At 41.2% G+C, this 20,767-nt stretch overlaps 1 protein-coding gene across 3 annotated transcripts in view; it reads right to left on the bottom strand.

The window, feature by feature from the left end:
• Positions 1-10,974, bottom strand: part of LOC139660891 (septin-7) — a 32,839-nt gene extending 21,865 nt beyond the window's left edge. For 2 of the 3 annotated variants that reach the window (XM_071539192.1, XM_071539275.1), the window contains exons 1-2: positions 5,504-5,627; positions 356-462 (exon numbers count right to left, since the gene is read on the bottom strand). In XM_071539192.1, the coding sequence (XP_071395293.1) occupies positions 356-462; positions 5,504-5,627 (231 nt within the window). Of the gene's footprint in view, positions 1-355; positions 463-5,503; positions 5,628-7,225; positions 7,228-10,869 lie in introns of those variants that run through there. The other variant, XM_071539347.1, reaches the window with a different exon arrangement.
• Positions 10,975-20,767: the final 9,793 nt, after the last annotated feature.

Raw genomic sequence — 20,767 nt, 5'->3', positions numbered from 1 at the left:
AGTTGATGGCTGTGATTCAGAGAGACACTGAACAACAAAAAAAAGGTCAGGGCACACCTGTGTTACAACAGCCTCAGGCACTGATAGTTAATCTGGCCAGTGTCACGACGAAGGTAAGTCATAGCGTTTAGCAAAGAGATAGGCCTACAACCTCAGGACAGCCAGACACAACAAATACTCTAGCAGATAAATCTTTGGCCTATTATGGGCTCAACGACAGGCAAAATACAAGGCGTATAGATTAGATTACTGACTCAAACCAACAGAAGGAGGAAATCACCCCCCCGCCCCACTCAGAGGGGCAGTGAATCGAGTGGTGAAACTACTACAGTGCGGTACAGAAAAAGAATATTACCTGTACAGTCTTTTTTATTCTGTGGGAGGGACCGGGGTATTCAGGGGAGTATAAGTCTGTCAGGAAGAGGGAGTTGATCAGAGTTGACTTCCCCAGTCCAGATTCCCCTGAAAGACAAAGAAAGAGAGAGAATGAGTGAGTGGGTTGGATTGAGAAATGCATTTCACGCCATACTTGTTTTCTAATCCCCTTTTTCATGCCAGACTGAGGCGCAACATGACACAATCTCCAGATGTTTATCGGATAGGTTTCCGACGCAGTCTCTTGCCGTTTAGCATTCTTTACATGTTCCAGATTCAATTTTTTTTTCAAGACAGGAAATCGCTCCCTTTAACCCCTTTTTTAACAGGCAAGCTTTAACACGAGACAGAGGGAGAGTCAGACGGGGTGGAAGATCTGCTCTCCCAAATTCTTTTCCTGTCTGCATTTCAGGAATCTAATCAGAGATGCATGGGAAGGGAAGGGAAGCTTTTCACTCTCAAATGAAGAAAAGCAGACATCAACAGTACATGTACTGTTTCTCTCTGTTTGCACTGTACAGCGCAAACAGAGAGGAAGATAGATTGGAAGACTGGTGCACATTCTATTGTGCTGTACGCCAAGGCCAATCATCAGAATTTAAATTTAATTATCTGCTACGACTTCAGACTTAGCAGAACAGATTGAATTTAGACTGAGGCAAAAGCTCTTCGAGGGTTTGAACTGTATCGTGTAAAGACATTAAAACTGTGACCAGAAACACTACAGCATTAAGAACATTTCATCATAGCATCATAATAATTATTATTGATAAAGCACTTTTCAAATCATAGCTACAAAGCACTTTACAAAAGGAGTATTGACAGCTTTTCATAGCAAAAGCAATTAAAGGAAGGTGAAAAAATAAAAGCCAAGAACATCAAAGTAAACCATAAAAGGGAGGTCAAACACAATTGATAGAACAATTATAGAATTACATAAAAGCAACTCTATAAAAGTGAGTTTTGAGAAGTGATTTAACAGCGATAACTATGTACCAGCCTAAACCTCAGGCTGCAATCTAGCTCATATGGGGTTAAAAGGTCTGTGATATAGCTTGGTGACAGACCCATTGCTGCCTTAACAGTGATCAATAAACTCTTAAAATCAGTTCTGAAAGTAACAGGTGACTAACATAAAGATGCTAAAAGCGGGCTGATATTAACTTTCCTTTTACATGAAACATTCCATTATAGATGACTCGACCTACAGCTCTACTTTTCATCGACAACCAGGAGGATATGAACAATCCCAGCTGGTTCCTTGTGCTGGGCAGCAGTAATCCAACATCCCCAACAGTGTGCCTAGTTAGATTGGGGTGAATGGAGGGCAATGAGGAGCTGCTGAACAAAAGGAGCAGTGTGAGAGAGGAGGCGGGCATACGCCGGCCTGGCACTGCAGCCAATGAGCCACTCCTGACCTTTACAAGTGGCCCTGGCCAACGTCGGCCCCGGCTGCCAGCAGCTCAGCAGCTCAGCCACTCAGCGCTCCGTGAATAGGGAGGGAGACGGAGAGAGATGAAGAAAACATCACACAAAAGGATCCTTCACTCAGCGCACTCTTTCAAAGTCATAAATATTTTCCAAGAGGGTAGAGCCACATTTATCTGGCAATCTCAACAGAAATGTTTCAGCGGTCATAACTGGTCTGTAATGAAAAATGGGAGCACCATCTAAATATTTCTCCATGGCTGAAAGGGAATGGAGATCTCTCATTCAGCGAAGGCTGATGGAGAATGGGGGGGGGGGGCCCGTGCAAACAGTGAGTGAAATACATGCGTCTTAAAAATGTCAGCTTGAATTAGGGAGGCTAGAAGCTGACAAGAACAGCAGGAGCAAATGGATGCAGTGACATCCAGGTCCAAATCTAGGAACCAGTGTGAGGAACGGGAAGACGTTGGAGCTCTGGGTACACAAGAACCCAGCTCATCCAACTGAGAGCTGTGGTGATGGTATTGGTAGAGTGAGTCAGGAAAATACAAGAGAGGATGCTGATCGTGGCCGGTCAGTTTGCTCATTTGCAAGATAGGAATCTGCCACACCAGTAAGCGATCATATAATGTAGTCTAAATTAGCTGTGGGGATTTGTGATGAGATGATAATTGGCCTTGAATGACAGGAGAACATTCACATTCATACTATTCTGCAAGTCATCCAACATATCAGGTTTGACCCTTTACCCACTATGTAACACTGGTTCCTAATATACAGCGTTGTGAGCGAGCGAACAGAAAAACCTCACAGAAAAGTAAATAGCATCCAATTGCTTCATTGACGCAGCAAACCGAGTCATTTGGGACTCAAAAGTCGGTCACCTGCAGTTGTACATACAGTATCTCGGTTCTGTTGATTATTCATCATTACACAATTAATTCATAAATCGGTCTTGGCCAGGAGTCCCAAAAGTAAGGATGTGTATGTTTTGGAAGCAGATCATGTTTAATTTTATAGCAAAACAGTATCACAAGAAATCATTATTTCCTAACGATCCAAGCACTGTGATCTCCAATTAACCTGTAGATTAGCTACTGGTAAAGTGGTTAGTAAGATAAGAATAAGATGATTTTTAGAGCATTAGATTTCGTTATTATAAAGAATGAAAGTTTATAAAATATCAAAGGTTTTTCTAATTATTTAAATACTCATTTTCAAGAAAAAAAATACCAAGGACAGCGCAAGAGAATGCCAAAAAACCCCCAACTAAAAGTCATTTTCCTGGGCGTTTACTTTGTTTGCAGTATATTAAGAACCAGTGTAACCGCTGTATGGGTCTATCACGTCATTCAACTCAAATACAGTAATGCTGCTGCATGCATTGGAGAAATCTATTGAATTGCATATAGGTAAATTTGAACAATGGACTGGATAGCCCATTGTTTCATACTGATGAAGGCTCCTTGACACTACATAGCTTCATTGAAATACACCTTTGGCAATTCTAAGTGGCATGCCCAGTTACTGTACAGGAGTAAATAATGAAGCCATTCGCGGTCATATAGCCGACCATACCAGTCCCAGCACCAGAGGAGGGCCACTCTTGCTGAGCCGGCCCGCCAAATCGAGGCCCGTTGGCTCGCTGGTCGGCTCACTCAGCGGCAGCACACTTCCTTTAAAGGAAATTTCCAGCAGCTGTGTAAACCGTGGGGGTTTATTCAAAGGAACTTCCCACTGCAAGCAAGAGGCTGGTGGAGGGGAAGCAGGAAAAGTTTGGCTTGCTAGAGGGAGACCGCCTCATGTTAATTCATTTGACAGTGCTTCGAATATACTGGCCGAAAAATATGCAGTTGAAATGAGAAGTGGTCTGTTCGTTTAAGTGGGGGGAATTCTGTATGTTCAATATTGTAGTCTGAAGGCGGTTATTTTCCCTCCACCGCTCTCTGTTATGAATGGGAGTTTCCCCTTCAAAAGGGGCAAACGACAGTAAAAGTTTAACAAGTCTAGAGCATGACAAAAGTGTTACATACATATCTGTTGGCAAACCCATCAATTTCCTTCAGAGGCGGCCTGTCAGAGCCAAATCCTTGACTTCTCCTAAAAGCCCTCTTGTTTATATGGGGGCATTCTTTCCAAAGGGGATACAACAGAGCACATTTAAATCTGAATCCACCAGGCCCAAACACAATGAGTTGTGGCTGCAGTGGCCAAGATCAAGGTCAGTTCCTGCCAATGTGTAAATCACTGCCAAATATTGACTTTGACCAACAAATGGCTATGGCCCACTTTCACTTGTCCACTAACAATAAAGCCTGGGAGACTTGCACCCCCCCCCCCCCTCAGCGGTACACTTTCAATCACAAACAGAAATACTTTAAATTACTTAAAATTTAGGGTTCTCATCATGGCCCTGACATAAAATTCCATTACTTTCTATTCGGAGCACTTCCATGACCAAAAATTTTTCTTCCATTCTGGTTTGTTACTGTTGGTTTTCTAAAGGGGGTGACAGTCTGGTTTCCACTCCAGTTAGGCTGAAATCCACCTTCTAATGTAATAAATGTGTGAAATGTGTTGGAAAATACATTCTGCTACATTCCTGTATAGTGGCCCATTCGTAAAATTCCCTAATATTCCCTCACTTCCCCAGAGAATTTATCAAATTCCCTGACTGTCCCTGTCTGGAATACACCTCTCTAAATTCCATGATATTCCAGAAATTCCATAACCAGTGGAACCCCTGTGTATGTGTTTTGAAACACCCTCACCACCTCTTAAACACCACACCATCTGATGCTTCATCTCCTCCAGCATGACAAACACTCGCCTTTGCCAATTACCCCGCTACTCTAATTACATGCTGCACACAAAATTGCCATATAACAGCTCTAACAGCCTCTTTCCTGAGAGTGCACAGAGGGAGGGGGGAACTCCAGGGCGTGACCACATGAATGCTGAATTCAGACAGAGGGGGGGGGGTTTGAATGCCATGGAGGTGGGCTCTCCCTCCTCCGGCCCTGGAGGCAGGTAGGCAGAGGAAGCTATGAGCCAAGGGGGCAGGAAGTGACATCACGCAGGCATTCAGGGCAACTTCCTGCCCAGGTACTTCTGGGCAAGACCTCTGCAGCGGAGAATGGAAGGGCGTTATGGGCGAGCCTCCCCCAACTCTGCTGTTCAGGCTCAGACTTTGGCAGCATGAATGGAATGACAGGAAACCTCCTCCTCCCTCCCCACAATCCAAAAGGCAGAAGTCACACACGCACGCAGTGGTAGTGTGGAGGCCCCTGCTTTCATTGCGGAATGGCAGAAATTGGTATTAAATATGGTTTCCCAGAGTCTTGCTTCACGTGCAAGTTATCCTACTCAACGAAAACCATCTCTAATGCATTTCGGCAGCCAGCTGCTAGCGCTTTCAGCCATGACGTTTCTGTGAAATTCAATATTGCTGGACACATGAACATGCACAGTATGGGTTATGGGTTCTACACGTACATGCATGACAGATGCAGATGTGTCCACATCTTTCAAGACTTCTACCAATGGAACATTTTCATACATACGTCAATGATTTAAATAATAAGCAAACCAAATGAAGGACGGTAAAACCTCTGTTTGTTTTCCTCGGATGAATGCCCCATTGTGCCTTTGCAGGAAAGAGAAAAAAGGATGTAAAAGGTGCTAAAAGAGAATTACTCACCCACAACCATCAGCGTAAACTCAAAGCCTCTCTTCACAGACTTTCTGTACACTTGGTTGGGAAGATTTGCAAAACCGACATAGCCCTCCAGGTTCTTCTGTTGCTGTGGACCAAAACCAAACATCGTTGATACTTTTCCCCAACGGCAACAAGGCAAAATAACTGAATACCAAGCAATGTGTATTTATTGTTGCAATAGGTACCACTGGCCACCAGTGAAAGTTGTGAAACTAGAATGAGCTGGATAAAAAAACAAAAGGAAATTCAAAAGCCAAAAGGAAATTCATCGTTAAGGGACATCATGTCCAACTGTGTTTGTAAACTAGATAGGATGCATATTGTACTACTAATCCTGTTCTGTATTAATCGAAGAATGAACATGTAGCGTAAAGAAACCTGTCATTACAAGGTGAGAAAATAAGATGTCTAATAACTGCATTTAAGATATTTTAATAGGCTTTAAATGTCTTAAATTCAGATAGTTTAAGACTTTTCCAGACTTAGTTTAAGACTTTTCCAGACTTTAAGGATAGCATGCACAATTTCCATCAATGGATAGGGTTTTAGTCCCCAGCTATGCAACAATATGCAAATGATTCAATTCTGACAAATGAATTTTTTTTTTTTACAGATATAAAAGAAATCGTGGATTCTAGCCTATATGCTGCACAGCCATATGAGCCAGTTATAGTGCAGCCTATGCGGCCCAGAGGCACAGCAGAGTGACGGAGGGTAGGCACAATACTCACAGCTGGTTTGGAGAGTGGGCAGGTTATCGTGGTGGCCAAAAGTGAAATGGAGAGACAGCGGTCAAAGCAGTCAAGGCAGGAACAAAACCATAGGAACAAACAGCAGAGAAAAGAATTAGTAACAAGACAGTATAAAATTGCAACGCCACAGGAATGCTACTTTACTTTATGGCAGCCTTGCTTCATTTTTGCAGACAAATTAATAATTTGACCAACATGCATGAAGACAGGAGTAATCTCTATCTAAAAGGGATTGCACCAAGACTCATTGAGACATCTGCATGAAGACATCTATAAAAGGATGAGGTATCCTTTTTCAAATAATGGAGGGCATAAAACACAGATGGACCATGAGTGTGGAGAACAGGTTTAAGGGCCATGTCTATTTTACAAGTCTCCAGTTGCCAGTTAACAGACTTGAAAGATCCAACAATATAAGTCCTTCCCTAAATATTATAGCAGCCATTATTGCGGAGTCAGCCAAGCAATGTAGATATGTTGAATTATTATTTTCTGCATGGACAGAAATTAGCTAGTTGACTTAGAATGGAATAACACCCCTAATCACAACGCAACTAATGTTAGCCTAAATCATAAGGAAGCCTGATTTAAAGAATACTTCAATGGTCATCATAGAAAGGTGGCTGTTAACACTACAGCTACATAACTACAATAACTATGGAGGAACAAAGTTGGGCCTATCTTTAACCAGTCATTTTTCACATGTGTTTATGGGAACTGTCACCAGTTAATCTGAGCGTTTAAGATGATGCATCCTCCACTCATCAGACTAGCCCCACTGTAATTACATACACACACACACACACACACACACACACACACACACACACACACATACACTTGAGACAGGCTACTGGCTATACTGGCTTACATCCCTAAGACCTCTCCCCGCGGCTTCCTGTGCTGCAGACAGCTGACAAACAGCAGACCACTGAAACATTCAGCTGAAAACGGCTGCAAAAACCTGTGATGAACTGTTAACAGGGGTGTGCTGTGTGTCAGTCATTCCTACTGTAAAATGATATACAAATGACACAAAGACACTGTACAAGTGACGGCAAGACATTTAAGTAAAACTTACGCCTACATTGCAGCAAAAATTATGTTTCTTCGCAACACAGTTTTCACAGATCCTATAAAATTCAGCCTAGGCCTGTGTTACATCTCTCAAAATTATTCTCCACTTGAACAATAAGAGTTAGAAAAGCGTCACCACCCTCAGTGCTGCTTTCTCCTGATGCTTTGTGGATAAGATGCTTGTCCCTAGGGGACGGGTGTCACGTACGCTGAGCTGGGTTGACACTTCTCAGCCAAATTGTAACCACACAAAAACAGACACAAACACACAAACAAAATGCTTCACAGACTATGTTGTTGCTCAACATGCTAAATTTGGTTCAGTTTGATAGCTGTGCAATATAAGGTGGAGTTCCATCTGCCAAGTTTTGGTTTGGCTGGAAGACAAGACGGCAAAAAGATATTTTACAACTTCCTGTCTTACTATTTGAGAAGCTTTTGAACAAAGGGAGTCAGTTGTTTTTAAGGTAACACTCTCTGAAATAGTTAGAATACCATTGTCAAGGCTGGAACAAACTTCCAGGGTTGAAGAGAAAGCCAACATCTGTGTTTTGCCTTCAACTTAACCTTCGACAGGGTGACAGTGACAAATGAAAATCATAGTTCTGCAGTCACAGACAGAAAATGCAGGTTGCACTTTGCTGTTCACTAAACTAAACGGAAAATATGTGGTGAGCTCGTCTGCTTCCGGGAAGCTGGGGTTAAAGGGAGGTTTGTCCAACTAGCCCCAAGGCAGGGCCCTGAGCCCCGAGTCTGAATGCAACAACAGAGAGGATGACGACGCTTTATGCCAAATGAAATGTCCGACCCCTCCCACGACCTTGGGAGGGCTCACACATTTCATGCATCATCCCAGACTGTTATTCTTCCAGACTTCTCTGTTGATATGACTAGGCTCCGTTCACACAGCACTCAAAGTCTCCAATTCTGATTTTTTTTTTACCTCACACGTGACATAGATCTGGTGTTTTCTAATCAAATTCAATTCTGATCCGAACCACATGGATATGTGCAACAACATCTGATCCTGAGGCATGAGACCTACATGTGACGTATTTGAATGCTAAAATTGGAATCTGTCAGCATTGCCATGACAATAAGTAAACCTTACATCATTCACCCAGTTGTCATCATTTTGGCACCACGACAACGTGGCTGAGCAGCATTAGCATGGAGGACAACAAGACGCAACAATGGAAAGCCGACTGGACTGGTATTTAGGGAGACGCCTAATTTCAGTCAAAACTTATTGGCACACAGAAACTGAAATGTGTTCAAACAGGTGAAGTGTAGAAACTAAAACAGATTTGACGTCTTTTGTTATTGTTACTCTTTGCGAGCATGAATTGGGCATGTAGACCTGCGGTGTGAATGTAGCCTTAGAGGCCTAGAATAGGCCATTGTCAAGCAATATGCACAAGACATAGCTACATAGACAAAGGATAATAATCTAACCCCCGTTTATACCTTTTGAAATGACTAGTCTCCCCCAAGGTTTTACTGTCCAGTCCCTGCTATGCTAACACCTGAACAAACTCAGAGCAGACTCAGCTGTGTCATCTCAGACTTCCCCCTGGTATTTGACTGCCATGCCAACTGACACGCTCTCTGTCTGTCTGGCCGAATGGCTGACCTGCCTATCTGTGCTATGTCATTGCACACTATGCAGCAGCATGCACAGTATCACTTGGCTCCAGTTGCAAAATACCACCAATGCTATTCCCATTACAGACTGATGTGTTTAATTACCCATTACGTCAATGCAAAGGTAAAAGAATGCAGCTTTATCTGTATTCTGGGTCTGTGTGAGCTTGTATACTTCCTCTCTTGATTTTGCTTCATATAAAGCATGTCTATCCTGAGTGATACAGGCAATTCAAACCAGAAATTACATTTTGTTATGGCAATGCCACTCCAAGGTGATTAAGTAGACTTAATCACTTGAGGTTAAGACTTAACCTGCCAGATTTTAACACCAAAATAGCTCCCTAGTCCCAAAATAACAAGATGTCAACTATACTCATAAACATCAATATACTTGTTCAGATGAACAATAAGAGAGGATAAACAATATAAAATGACACAAAATGTTAATCACAAATGTCAGTGCCTGTGTGTAATAAATGTAATAAATATGTCACACAGTCCATATTGCTGAGGTGAACATTCACACGTTTAGGACTATTGTAACTGGGATTATCACTTGCTGAGTGATTCTTCACCATACACAAACAGAATGTGGTGGAGGATAAACCCACCTAAACTCAGTTCAGACACCCTTTTATTTACAGAACAGAGATTACCCATGTTTTTAGCCTGATATAAATCCCCATGACAAAAAGGCATAATATAGTAATTACTATCACACTAATGTAATGTATATGAAGATATGGTATTTTTTTCTTTTTTTATATATATATATTGTGGTTGTTTCCCTTATGATGATCACCAACAGGAGGTCATAGTTCATCCACCTTTTTACCACATGCCATGACATGAATGCTCATGACATCAATAACGTTATCGATCCATGTGTGATTGCAAAAGAGAGAAGGATGTTTATATGGCTGTCGTTTTCATTGGAAAGGATCTACAAGCTACCAGTATCAACTTGGATGCAAAAGAATGCAAAAACAAAAATACGTTTGCTAGAAGTAGTATTGGCTAACCTGTCTGACTAGCTAGCAGGCTGGCGTGAACTTTGTAAAGTTAGCTACGTAAATAGTGCTGTCCCACTCTCAGCTAACTTTAATGACCAAAACCTGTACTAGCCCACAGGTAATCCTGTTTTCGCAGTCTACATGTAGTTTGTGTGCTGGATGTGATTATAACAGGGGATAGTTTACACATCTCTTTTAATAAGCGAGCTAACCCAGCTACTCGTTCCTGATGAAAAACACAGGAAATGCCAGGCTAACGTTAAAACTGATACATGCTTTTCTCTTGTACGGAGGCAACTTAAAGCAAAACTACACTACCAAATCTGGCCGTTTAGTACTACGTTGCTTATCAACAAACGTATACACCTCGTACAGCATAACGCACTCTTCAATTCGGCCTTCATCAAATACACCAAACAGCACTCACTGCAACAGAATTTAACTTTTAACAGGTTCAAAATACAACGGGGTGGGCGGTAGCGAGCAGCGTGAACCACTTCTAAAAGTGGGATTTTACTGAAATTGAGTATTGCTTTGTGGATCATCTACGCACCGAATTTACCAGAAGACCCTAACAATTCGTAAAAAAAAAAAAAAAAAAAAAGTAATGTTCTATGGGGTGTGTTTATTTGCAATGAAACATTAAACTGACAGATTTTTAAATGGAGTTTGGCGTGACAGTTCTCTGTACGAGTATCGGGGCTAGGCTAACGTTAACATTATTTTCGAGCGGGTTCTAACTTTATTTCCAAACGTTTAGCTGACGTAGGAAACTGTTAAACAAAACGAACCATTCAAAAAGTTAGAGAGGCGTCAAATAAGAACACAGCAAAAATATCAAAATAGTCAGGAAACTCACCCATTATGCTGCCGTTCCCGTCTGCTTCACTAACTAATCTTTCACCGTTCGACATTCCCTCTCACAAACTCGCTAACTCAGTATTGAACTCTGCAAAGTAGTAGTAGTCTAGTAAACTGCGCAAATTATTTCACGTAATGACAAAATTACACCGTGTGATTGACGCGAGTACGTCAGAGAAAAATGCGTACGGTCTCCTTGGAGAATACCAGCGGCAACACATCGCGAGATTTTGAAACCAGCTAAACTCAGGAACTCAACCACCTAAACTTAATGATGATACCAGCTAAACTCAACCAGCGAGTGTGTGATGAATGAGAGACTTTGCCAAATGACTGGAGACTTTGCCAAATGACTGGAGTTCTCTCATGATAACTGATGAAAGAATTAGTATGACACACGGACACACGGACACACACACACACACACACACACACACTGACACTGTGATTAGAGGTAGATCAATGCTCTTTTAATGCGCTGTATACTCTTTCTGTCTCTTGGGAATGGGACGGGCAATTGTGCCATCTAGAGGTTATTTGCATTAGATACAATGCACAATTCACATTTTTCAGGTTCTTCCGGAGGCTTGTGATTCCCACTCTGGGTGGAAAGAAAACCAGAATATCCCACTCAAGTAAAAGAGCAGCATGTCATTCTTTTCTGTACAGTATGCACATTGTTCTCTGTTGGAACCTGACTGTTTGCACTGTCAGTAATAAAAAAAAAGAAATATATACAGATCTAAAGAAAAAAACATGAACCATCCTCTGCAAGGCATGCAAGTAAAATCAATGTACAGAGCCCTTAACAGCCTTACTGAGTAGCATATTCATGACAGCCCCCGGCTCTGAAATGAAATGAAATGGAGTATGGCAGAGTGGAGAATGAAAATGTCGCTTCACATTGCGTGAGGCAGCTGATCTGCTTCATGCTGAACATTAGCCACCTGTGTCTCTGTGGTACTGGATGTTAATAGTATGAACAATTAATTAAGATGCTGTCTGACTCCATTACTGCGACGGGACTGACAAATGACGACAGACCTGGCTGACGCAGAAACTGTGGATTGAGGAGTAACTGCTCGGTGATTGCAGTTGACATAATTACACTGACAATCAACAGGAGTCTTGGGATCTATTTACATCCTCCAGCACAATGCGCTTTTTAATGCTGGGATGATTTCTCTGGCTTCATTTTGGTACTAGAGCACCATATAATTTAAAGATAAACTGTGTTAAACAGCCCAAAAACAACAAAACAAATTATTTGATTTGTTCAGTGCCTATAACAAGATTTTATTTTTGATAATAATAATAATAATACAGAAGGCTATGCATTTGTGGTTACATTATTAAGGTATTTGGATTGAAGATGCCCATAGCTAATACAGCTATTATTACTACTACTTCTACTACTACTACTACTAATAATAATAATAATAATATACTATATTCATGGGTACTTGTGTGTAATCAACATGTCTCATTAGAATCAGTTCAGGCCAAGTTTTTTCACATAGACAACCAGTGTAGTATTGATCAATTCTACAATAAATGTGTCATCAAACTGCATCATATCCATCCTATCAGAGATGGGTGATACTGACTGGCTGATAGCCTATCTGTTTTTTTTAACAAAAGACAATAGAAAATGTGGTTTGTTGTAGTGTCATTTCAGTGTTGCGTCTGTCTGTGTGACTGTGGAGTGAGGGCCCATGTCATGCTGCTTAGGCTTCATCAGCTAAGTTATGGCACGAAACATACACAAGATGTCAGTGTGGGTAATATAATAACAGCAAGTATGACCCTGTTGTTGATGTGAATGCATGACAAAACACTGACCTCAAGGTTGACTGTGTGGAATCTGAGTGATAAAGTGTCACAGGTCCTGGGACCATGTACTGCTCCTTGTTGAAGCGCCAGGAGATGCAATAGCATCACCGACATCATGAAGATCTGCACACAGCAGCTGGCTAGTTCTTAAACCATCTAAAATCTGAATGTTGTTTTCACAGATTACCATTCAAATCGAGGGAGCCGCGTTATCGCTCAGTCTTTAGCATCCACATGCAATTTTAATTCGAACGTAGGGGGAAGTAATTTGCTTTCAGATAGCTGGCATCTCCTTGGCCAGAGATGAAAGCATATGATGTGCCTGCCCAGTGTGCTTCAATACACTGGCAAACGACTCAAAATATGCAAATGCGTTATTTGATTTTTTTTCCCTGGTCTATTATTCGACAAAATGTTGTTCAAATTTTGGAGTTTTTGCCTGGAAACAAACAGTCGCTCGCCTCTGCTTTTGGTCAACACCGTCGGTCTCCGCTCGGCAGCAAACAATTGTCACATTGCCAATTCAGTGTGGGTTTGCTCAGTGGTGATTTTATGCACTGTATCTATTTACTGTCCCTTTGTGGCGCGGGCTTTGGGGAGCGGGTGGTGCGTGTGCGCTCATGCATGAGCTACATGGGCATGCAGTGTATGTATGTATGTATGTATGAGAGAGAGTAATGATTCCTGCTGGTAGAGGAACTGCCTGTCATCCTCAGCAGCAGCTCATTAGGAAGGATAAGAAAGTGGGTGTCCCCCCCCCCCCCGAGCGGGCTGGACGCCTGTAACACCCCCCAATCGTCCTCCCACTTTACAGAACATTTTAATATAAACAACCTCGAGAGACAGGCACAGGGACTTCATTTTCATTTCATTTTATTTTTTATGGGAGCCAAAGAGACTGCAGCCTGGTCTGGTAACAAGTGTCAGATGCCCTGCTTATTATGCTAAAAGAAATGGCTGTGAATGAAGTGTCCTTACTGTAGATCTTCGAGAGGCCTAATTTGAGCCCGCTGCTGTTTAAGTGATGGACACTGAAATCACGGACTTCAATTGGGTTATAATGGAAAGTGAAGATCAAGCAAAAATCACCAGGAAATACTTGGAAGATGTGCAAAAAGAAATTCCATCAGAGCAGCATTCAGGGCCAATGTTCCCTCTAAGCTGATAGCTTTGTGATTTATGGCTTATAATTTATCACATTGACTAAATAATACTTGTTAGTAATCAGTCATTGCTCCACTTAATGATGCAGAAGCATTGTATTAGATAAAGAGACTGTGGTACAGTGCGCATACACAGTCCTGTCTCTGGCAATCTGTCTAACTCAGTAAAGAAAGCCACTGAATCTAACTAAACCGTATTGTCATAATAGGCATAATTTGAGAAAAAGGCACCCAGTGCTGAAAAGTGTTTGGGAGATTGTCCCAGTGGGCAACCTCCCCATTAAGTGATGAGAACATATACACCAAAATCATGCATGTGTTCCCAGTAAATCATTGGCTCTGGTGCTCCATGCTAACACTTTAGCATACACTATGCTGAGTGGTAGTAAGCCACTAGCATTTAGTAATAGAAAGTTAGCAGTGGGTTTTATTATATGGTCTGTAAATGAATACATTTTAAAAATTGTCATTAACTTGATAGAGTTGTTGTAGCCAGGTTTATTTTTGGAACTATTTCAGGTGAACAACCACATATTCATCCGCTGTGCAGTGATTTTTAGCTGTGCACAGTCTCCCATCACCCACCACCTTCATTTCCTATGGAAACAGGTAAAGTAGTCCCTGCTAGTTCCAAACAGTACATTCTTTTTTAACCATATGTTGTGTTGATTTTACCAATCTCCCACACAAAGCTCCCAGATGTAGCTGCATATCATTTAAGATTACTTACCATTCAGCTTTAGAGTGACTACAAGTTCTCATTTTCTCTCTTGTGAGATAATGCTAGTCACCTACTATCACTCAACATAGCATTATGTGTTCTAATGAGCAATGTTATAGGCATTAGGAATGCATTAATAGTTCCTATATATGGGTATCCATATATTACACTGTAGATATGGTGGTTATAATATCACTGAGCAAGTACTTCTTTCTTGGATATGTTTTTCTTGACATGAAATTATTGCCATATTGTGTGTGAACTCTTTTTGCCGCATATGTAAATACAATTGTCACTGCAGCTTATATCTGGTTCCATATTCTGTTAGCCTTGCTCCCTTTGATGTTTCCCTGAGTTGGACACAAAAAAGCCTTGTTGTCATCATTTATTTCCATCTGAAAGTGTATTTCTGCTTCATCCTCCATCTGCCGCAAACCCAAACCAATGAGATGTGCTGCCATTACAGATGTGACTCAGTTCACATCAAAAGTTCCATGGAAAACATGGAAGCGTGGATCTCAGACATCTGGAGGTGTTGAACATGATTAAAAAAAAAACCAAAGGGTGTCCCTTGAATAACTACTGGCCCATTCCAGACTTCTTTAAAAAATAATTGAACACATCCATTATTTGTGGAGATTTATAGTCTCTTCTTCCTCTACTTTCACCTGGGGGCTGTTATACTGCAGTGTGGGAAGTCCAATTACTGAAAAGTGAAGATTTCTAGCCCTGAGGTAGGATATCACGCCTATATCTGCAGATGTTATTGTCACGACCACTCAGCAACGAATACCAAGCATTCAAGACTATCCGTGGCAACCATGCATCCATTAATGGTGTTTGTAATTTTATCCTAGCTGTATATTGAATTTTTAGCCCATTTACTTTTAGGTCTGGGTATGCTGTGGGAGTGATTCTAGGCCAGATACTGTAATTCAGCTTTGGGAGTGCAGTCCAGCACCTTGCAATGCAAAGCCTAGTTCGGACATGTTCTATTAGAAAGGTATGAAAATTAAGTTGGAAACATAGCAGTACTAGGCAGTAAGTCAATAGGCTCTATATATAATACTCTGATAACATCACATTACAAATTGTGCTCATATGGAGGGAAAATAGCTGAAGTCATTTGGCTTGGTCAGTGTTTCACCATTTTAATTAATTTGGGATTTTTATCCTGACATCTGGGCCCCAAACTCATTTTTTAAAGGTGCTACATGTATCATTTTAAACATCAATATATATTATTGTCAAATTAATTTGTAGACTTACTGTAAACAAATTACACCATGGTAGAGATGATTGATTGCCCCTAGCTCACATCAGTGGTATTGTTACTTCTATTGTTTCTCCAAATTATGACCACATTTCCCATAAACCTTGTTGCTTGCTGTCCCCCATCCCCTTTCCTGAAGAGGATAAACATGTTGGAAGTTATTTTTCCATCGGCCTTTCACTCCTTCCACCATCTGCCATTGACAGAAACTCTGAAAGCTTTTAGCTCTGTTTGCTCTGGAAGAACAGCAGCCTCTTCCTGTTTTGTGCCGTAAAGCAATCCAGCAGTTTTCCCGCCAAATCCGACCTGGTGGCACACAATGTAAAATGCAGAGTATAGGCTGCCAGTCTTCTCAGTAATGGTTGGTAATGGGCCTCATGATGTCAGATAAATTATCCAAAGTTAAATGGCAAACACACAAATATGCAACCCATCATAACACACACTGATGTCCATAGCTGTGGAGATATGTGTGTGTGTGTGTGTGGGTTTGGGGCGGGGGAGGGGGGGGGGGGTCAATTGAAATTACAAATTCTCTCCAACTGCACACTGTCACATCACACATCACTAATAATCTGCTGGTATCCATATTAGTTAAAAACAGAAAGATTAGGGCTTCTCCAGGATTCTATGGGCCGTTGGCCGCCCAGTATAATTAAGCCAGAAATAAACCTGAAGAAATGCCAGGGGTTTTGTGCACAGCTTACAAAGGGCTTATCAATGAGGTATGGGCCGTTGCCACCCAATTAAGACTATAAAGTAGCCTAAGCCATTACACATATCCAACTAATGCCAAAAAAAATCACAAAGCACATAGGGCTGATTAATTACAGGCCGGTGACCATGGCCTAGCAACAGAACAAACTGTTACCAAATTAACCAATTATTAATTAATCAATCATCAAGAGAGGAGATAGCTTAAAATCAGAAATGGTCAAAAACACATTGACTTAGCAAACCACACTAATGCCCCATCTGACTATACTGAACCAATAACAAATGAACACAATTTGCAAACAAATTACAGCCTCTGCCACAACGACCTAGACCTACAACAAACCATAGACTTTAAAAAAAGTAAAAAAAATAAAATAAAAACCCCCCCCAAAAAACATGAATGCAATTGATGCTGAAACCATATGGGCTCAGCCAACCACAGCCTTGTACCCAAGTTACACTCAAAGGACATAATGTATGCTGCACGGCGGCAGCTAATTTTTTTTTTTGTCTTACCGTATTTACAGAGGAGCGTTGGCTTTTTGCGAAGGTGTTATCCAGCCACTTCCATTTAGAAAAACGACTCAACTTGAAGAAGCGAGAAAACGTTTCTTTTCCAAACCGCAGCGCTGGAAAACGTTAAGCCAAGCTGCCACCAGCTCGTGCGCTAGCCCCCGGCAGCGGGTTAGCTTCTGCTCGCCCCTCTTCATGCTAGCTCCTCCGGTGCTTGCCCGGTCCCCATCAGATGCAGAGGTAAAAACACTGCTAATGACATTAATAATGACATTAATAATGCCTCTTACTTTGTCTTGGGTTGATGAAAAAATACGAAATTCTCTTTTGAAGCATTGTCTTTGCTTCGCGTGCTACTGAACACTTCAGTATGTGGATATGAGGTCCTCATATCCATATGTTGTTTTTTCTGACTATGTGAATGAAAATGTGCAAATTCGCCCGTTTTCCAATTGGAAATAGGTAAATCTCAAAATATCATTGTCCAGGTCACAAAAGCAAAGTTTGAAGGGAATAATAGCCATTTTCTATACTTTTTAGGCATAAGCAATTAGGAAATAACACTTACTACCCAGGAACAAAAATTGTGTTACATAGTGGAGTGAAGTTTACTTTTTTTAGTGCTAGCTCAGAGGGCCACAGTTTTTGAAACAGACCTCAACAGACCCACAGTCATGTCATATGTATATGTTGCAGACAATGAATAATAACTGAAGTTTACTTTTTCAGTGCTAGCTCAGAGGGCCAGGTCAGAGGGTTTTTGAAACAGACTGTTGAGACCCACTTGCACTTATGTCAATGGAAAAGATGTATCAAAATTTGAATTCTTTTAAGGGCTATTGTGATTTACTTTCAAATGTTTTTGCAGCTTTTTGAGATGTGACATTTATTCTGAACCAAGAATTCTTGGTTTTATGTACTGTATATGTTGATTATATTTATTGGTTACATATAATGTAATCAGACTTTGATTAAAAAACTCATTTTAATTATGTATCTATCTGTGTCTCTGTATTCCTGATGATACAGTGATAGAGAATGAGCTCATAGTGCTGCTGAGCACCATAAGCTGAGCTGAACATCTGCTCTCAGAACAGTAGTAATACTTGGGACACTTGTACTTTGTACCTATAGTGTAAGCTTCTTTGTTACTTTACCTGCAGGAATAAGAAAAAAATGTTGGATACACTGAATATTATTTGATCTATTCCACCACTGCCTGAATTCCAAATAATGTAGAGTTATGTGTTTTAGGTGCCTAAAATAGCCCCTTATTTTCTAGTGAGAAAAATTTTATGTTCATATAATAGTGATTTCTGTGCCATCACATGACATGACCACATGGAACATATTTTTATTATATTCACATCAAAATTCAGTTATTTCATGATTGTTTCTAAATAATAAGACACATTTGTTATTTTACTTATTATTTCGGCTATTTATTGTGAAAATGATGTCACCCCCACCAAAAAAGTAAGATTCAAACAGCAAATCACACATGAAAGCAAACAAAGTATGTCTCCATGTTGTCCTGTTTACACTTACAGGCATAGACTAAAAAGTACACTGTGTAGCTGATGACTAACACACTGAAAGTGAGACTCGGAGAAGCAGAGATGGAAATAGGAGTATTGTCCAGATGGTAACTGTCAGAACAACTGTCAAAACTTGGTTCTTCACAAAGGTTGCTTTTTTGCATTTTTTGTTAAATGTGAGAGAAATTGGCATCCCTCCCATGGCTCGCACTGTCGAAACCTGCAACTTTTACTGTGGAGAAATAACCCAAGCACAGTGGCTTCTGCTGGAAACTGGGATTTCTTTGAAGCCACCTACTCAAACCTACACAAGAGGGAGGCTGCAAGTTAGAGGTTCTGTGAGGTGGAAACAAATGAATAAACTTTCAAGATAATAGCATGAGGCACCCACTTACCACAAAGCGCAGACTAAACGAAGAAGCTTTTACTGGAAGTCAGCTTTAATTACTCCGTCAATGGATCAGTTGAAGTCTCTCCCACAGGGAAACACACACGCTTCGGAGGGGGTTTGGAAAAAAAATCCTGATTTTAAAGCATTGTTGCATCCAATTTCTCCCTTTAGTGCTTATCTGCCTTTATTAGATCTCATTTATTCTGCATTGGAAGCAGGAAATGTTTGATCAGGCCGCCGCTGAGCATTTCAACGAAGGAATGTCAAGGCTTTATTTTTAATGGGCTGCTGCTCACTTTTGTTATTGTGGCCACATACAAAGAGCAAGTATATGTTCAGTTCAATAAATGATTTTCCTTTTTATGAGTCATCTGTAGACTGTAGGCTATATACACCAGTTTTACCTCTGGAGGGTCAGAAAGTGAATCACCCTCAGACTGGCGTCAGCACTGGCTGCACTCGTACGTCACATCCCCCAACATTCATTCATTTTTACAGTAGCAGGAACATGGGAAATAATTTGGCTCCTTATTCGGCATTGCCACTGTGCATTTACTCCAAATGTCATGTTTTCCCTCGCACGGCGCGGCGAGTTAATACGAAGTCGAGCTAATTCTTTTCCCTTCTTTTTTTTTTTTTTTTTTCTAATGAGGTTTTCGCACGTCCCGGTTTATTTCGAGCCTCGGGGGAGTGGAGAAGACGAAACCGTTAAGAGAGCGAGAGAAACAAGTGAGCGTCGGCAGTCATCAGGTGCGAAAAAACGACTAAAAACAGCCATTCTCTTTCCAGGCGCTCCGTGCTCGGGTTCCTCCGGGTCAGCCCACATGCAGTACAGTGAGCTCTCATCCAGGAAACACAAGAGCAGTGACCTCATATGCGGGAGAAACCATGTGGTTGCTGTTCAAAACAAACTACAGTAGCAGCGGAGGTAAAAACAGAACCGCTGTGGGTGTTGCTGTAGCCTCGACTTCTCAGACTCAATACAAAGGTGTCCACAGGGCAAAAATCACCTAGATTTTACATAACACATAACACCGACACCATGAGACGTTGAGAGTCTCACTACAGGAATGCACCGTGAGATGTATGCCATACCTTTGGGACAGAAAGTAAAGTATTGGAATGCCGGGGAAGCACTTTTTTATTTGTGGGTCAGCGGATGAATTGGATTTGCTCCCACAAACAAATGCTTTATGGGGTTTCAATAGCAGTGAGAAATATAGCCTATACTTTATGAAATGTGCTTCTGTCTGATGTGCTTTTGCGGGATAAAAGCGTTGTCTGTGCATTTTGATCATGATGGCGTCCCTGCAAACCGTCTGACTGAAAGTGCATTGAGGCGAATGGTGGATGTGTGAGTTGTCAGCGTCTAGACCACCCACCAAGAGAAATGTGTTTATGTGAGAAAATTGGTTTTTGGGTTCTCCGTGTGCCGTGTGGCGTTCGTAAGGTCATCATCACTCAGATGATGTCCCAGCAAAAGTGCATATCCTTAATATATTCATTCATTTTAGTGGCTTTTCAAATCCGAGACAGTCAGGTCCATGTGAGAGGGAGGTTTTGGATCAAAAAGTTATATAGTGACTTTTTGAATTGACAAATAATATGTCAAATTCAAAGTAAAAGTATTCCCTGCCAGTATGAAACATGCATCATATTGGCAAAGGTAAACCTGGCTGCACACTGGCAAGGCCTAAGGAAAACAGTTTTGTTTTTTTTGTTATAAATTGTTTTTATTTCAAAAAGT

The sequence above is a fragment of the Centroberyx affinis genome, unplaced genomic scaffold (genome assembly GCF_046629955.1).
Source record: "Centroberyx affinis isolate AG114_WGS23_722 - 3 ecotype Tasmania unplaced genomic scaffold, CSIRO-AGI_Caff_v1 ptg000018l_1, whole genome shotgun sequence".
Lineage (NCBI taxonomy): Eukaryota > Metazoa > Chordata > Actinopteri > Beryciformes > Berycidae > Centroberyx > Centroberyx affinis.
The sequence above is the reverse complement of the archived record's forward strand: the minus strand, read 5'-3'. Positions and strand labels throughout refer to the sequence as shown.